Source organism: Pteropus vampyrus, unplaced genomic scaffold (genome assembly GCF_000151845.1).
Source record: "Pteropus vampyrus isolate Shadow unplaced genomic scaffold, Pvam_2.0 Scaffold17, whole genome shotgun sequence".
NCBI classification, from domain to species: domain Eukaryota; kingdom Metazoa; phylum Chordata; class Mammalia; order Chiroptera; family Pteropodidae; genus Pteropus; species Pteropus vampyrus.
Genome location: NW_011888798.1, coordinates 5,454,683 through 5,457,533, shown reverse-complemented (window position 1 = coordinate 5,457,533; position 2,851 = coordinate 5,454,683). Strand labels below are relative to the sequence as shown.

Here is a 2,851-nt window from a genome sequence, read left to right as displayed (position 1 = left end):
TACCTTTTGGGTTCAATGCTTTTATAAATTAAGCTGGATGTCCACTTACTTGCAAAATATATCGTCACTGTCTTTATTTATAATGCAGTGTCCCCCATGGCACCTTATACATTTGTCAACCTCACATTTTGGTCCTTCATAGCGTGTTGGACAGACACATTCAACACTTCCATCATCTCCAATGGTACAGGATTCAGAATTCACACAGTAGTGGTGACACACATCTTGGAAGAATGCACAACAGGAAATAAAATTATATTACAAGATATTTTTATTCAGCCACAATAAATGTTACAATTTATTAATATTTCAAAATGGTCAATTAGTAGGTAGATTAGTTTACAAAAGCAGCTTATAATTACATGTAACTGAATTCTCTAACAATGCTTTTGATTCCTCTTTTTGCCTGAAGTGGGCATCAATTCATCTGGCTAAGAGGAGATAGGTTATATTGATAAAACACTAGCTGACAAACTCTTTTGGTTCTGAATTTTAAAATTTAAATTGAAAAAGGTTTTTAGCTTTTCTTCTAATGAACAATATTACTATTATTCTGAAAGAAGCAGAAATGCTCAAGATTTCTTTAGATGTCATTTATCATTGTCTCTTCCTGCACCTCTTTTCATCTAGAGAACAGGGTAGTGTGAGGTGAATGAGAGCTTTCAACCTCTGCACCATGCCTTGGTGTAATGGAAAGAAGACTTCTTCTATATGTTCCAGAACAAGCTCAGGTATTTTCAACACCTGGGCAAGTGAGCAGAGAAGAGGTGTACCTCTCTAAGAAAAAAGCTGACTGGGAAACTCCCTCATCTATCATAGATGGTAAGTGGTAACACAAGTCTAGGCTATTGTCTTCCTTCTAGGTGAGAGCCTAACATCCCTATCAGTCAGAGGGAAAACCTCCCAGTAATGTGAGCCCTTTGTTTAGGAAGACATTTCTTACTGAGCATTACAGATAATTTTCTCAACGAAGGAAGACTTCTTCAAATATTTATTTCTATACCTCTAGAATATGAGAAATGAACAAAGCCCATTTAATATAGTAATCATACTAACTCTATAATTGAATATTTGCTTCAGTCTTTTCAAAAGCAGACCAGTTTATATGTATGTTTATATATGAATATATTATAATTTATCACATTCAAAATATTGAAACTGATAATACAAATAATCTTAAATGAAATAACTGATTAAATTGATCTCAGTCTTTGTGTTTAGAAGCTTCAATTTCCTTTTAGCAACCTAATTGTGAAGAAATGTTAAATGAGATTAGGTGAGATAAAAATCACAATTTATAAACTTTAACCTACTGTAAGACAGTTATAGTGGATGTGGCAAATTAAAACATAATTTATTATTCTCAAGTTTGTATATTTATTGAACCCTCTATTAAATCAGACAGAAATTAAATTTATTGACAGGCTTTCTTCATATTTATGTATATTAATTTCATGCAATCTTGTGCTTTCTGTTTCATTATGCCAAGTACCCACATTGAGATACAATGCTTAAGTCTATTAATATGGGTTTTGGCTATATTTAAGAAAAGTAGTACTTTCAAAAGATGAGAGACTTGATGATATAAAAGTTAAGTCAATGTTAGTATTCATCCATTATGATGTCTATTTGTAGTTGTTCTAGGCTTGGCAAGTATAATGTATATAGCACATATGCTATGTTAATTTATGAAAAATATACTAGCAACAGCTTATATGATTATCTAGTACCATCTCTTATTCAATGCAGAAATCTCTAAAGAACAACTTTCACTGGTCAGGTTGCTGGATATCTCTTATTTGGAAGGAGCTCTTTTAACATTGTCCCCAGTTGCTTTAAATTTCATCTTTCATTCTGGTTCAGTTGTCTGAGGGGACATAGAAGTTGGCTATTGTACTTTTTCAAGATCTTCATATTATGTCCTTATTCAGAAGTTTACATAGTGAATATTTCATCAGAATCAAGTAGGGGACTTATTTGCAAATGCAAATTCCAATGCCTTTCCTGTCACTCACCACCCAACCTTAGATTCTAATTCATAAATCTGAGATAGGGTCCAGGTGATTCCCACAGGACTGATTGAGGAACTAGAATTTGGAGACTAAGGAGTGTAAGAAATGATGATCTGGAGATAATTTTCTGATTAGCGAAGGAAATACATTATCTAATAGTTGCAAATGAATTGAATTTGACTTAATTGCTTATTTTTTGACTAACTTTATGAGCCCTAATTAAAATGTAATTTTTAATCTAACATCTTGAACCACTTTATTTTTATAGCCATATTGCTGAAAAGACCTGAGAAATCAGAAAAAATGAGGTTAACAACCTGAGGGTTGATGATTGCCCTATATCATACTGCAGCAAAGAATAGTTTGCACTTACCTACAGTGCTAAAGGACAAGGTTAATAACTTATCTACAATTTACTAATTCTAAGTAATTTCAATGTATTAAATATGCTTTAGACTAAGATTAAAATGGTGTGAGAATACACACCACATAAATAATTAAGGAAATACAGATTAATACCTCAAAGAAATACCCACCAAATTGGCTGCAAATAGTAGAGACTTATACACTATGAGTGGGACTATAAATTGGTTCAAACAATGTGGAAAACGATTGACAGTATCCACTAACTTAGAACATTCCTACATCTTATGACCTAGCATTTCTACTCTTAAAATATATCCAAGAGAAAAGTATACAAATGTGCACACAAATTGTACATAATATGCACAGCAACCTTTTTAGAAATAGCCAAAAACTGAAAATAATCCAAATTTACATTATAAGAAGAGTGGATAAATTATGGTTCACTCATATAATGGAATATAAATATAGATAAT

General features: G+C 32.1%; 1 protein-coding gene across 1 annotated transcript in view; it reads right to left on the bottom strand.

The window, feature by feature from the left end:
* The window catches only part of LRP1B (LDL receptor related protein 1B), a 1,708,438-nt gene that overhangs the window by 34,274 nt on the left and 1,671,313 nt on the right, over window positions 1–2,851 (bottom strand). The window contains exon 85 of the mRNA XM_011354519.1: window positions 50–224. Within this exon, the coding sequence (XP_011352821.1) occupies window positions 50–224 (175 nt within the window). The remainder of the gene's footprint in view (window positions 1–49; window positions 225–2,851) is intronic.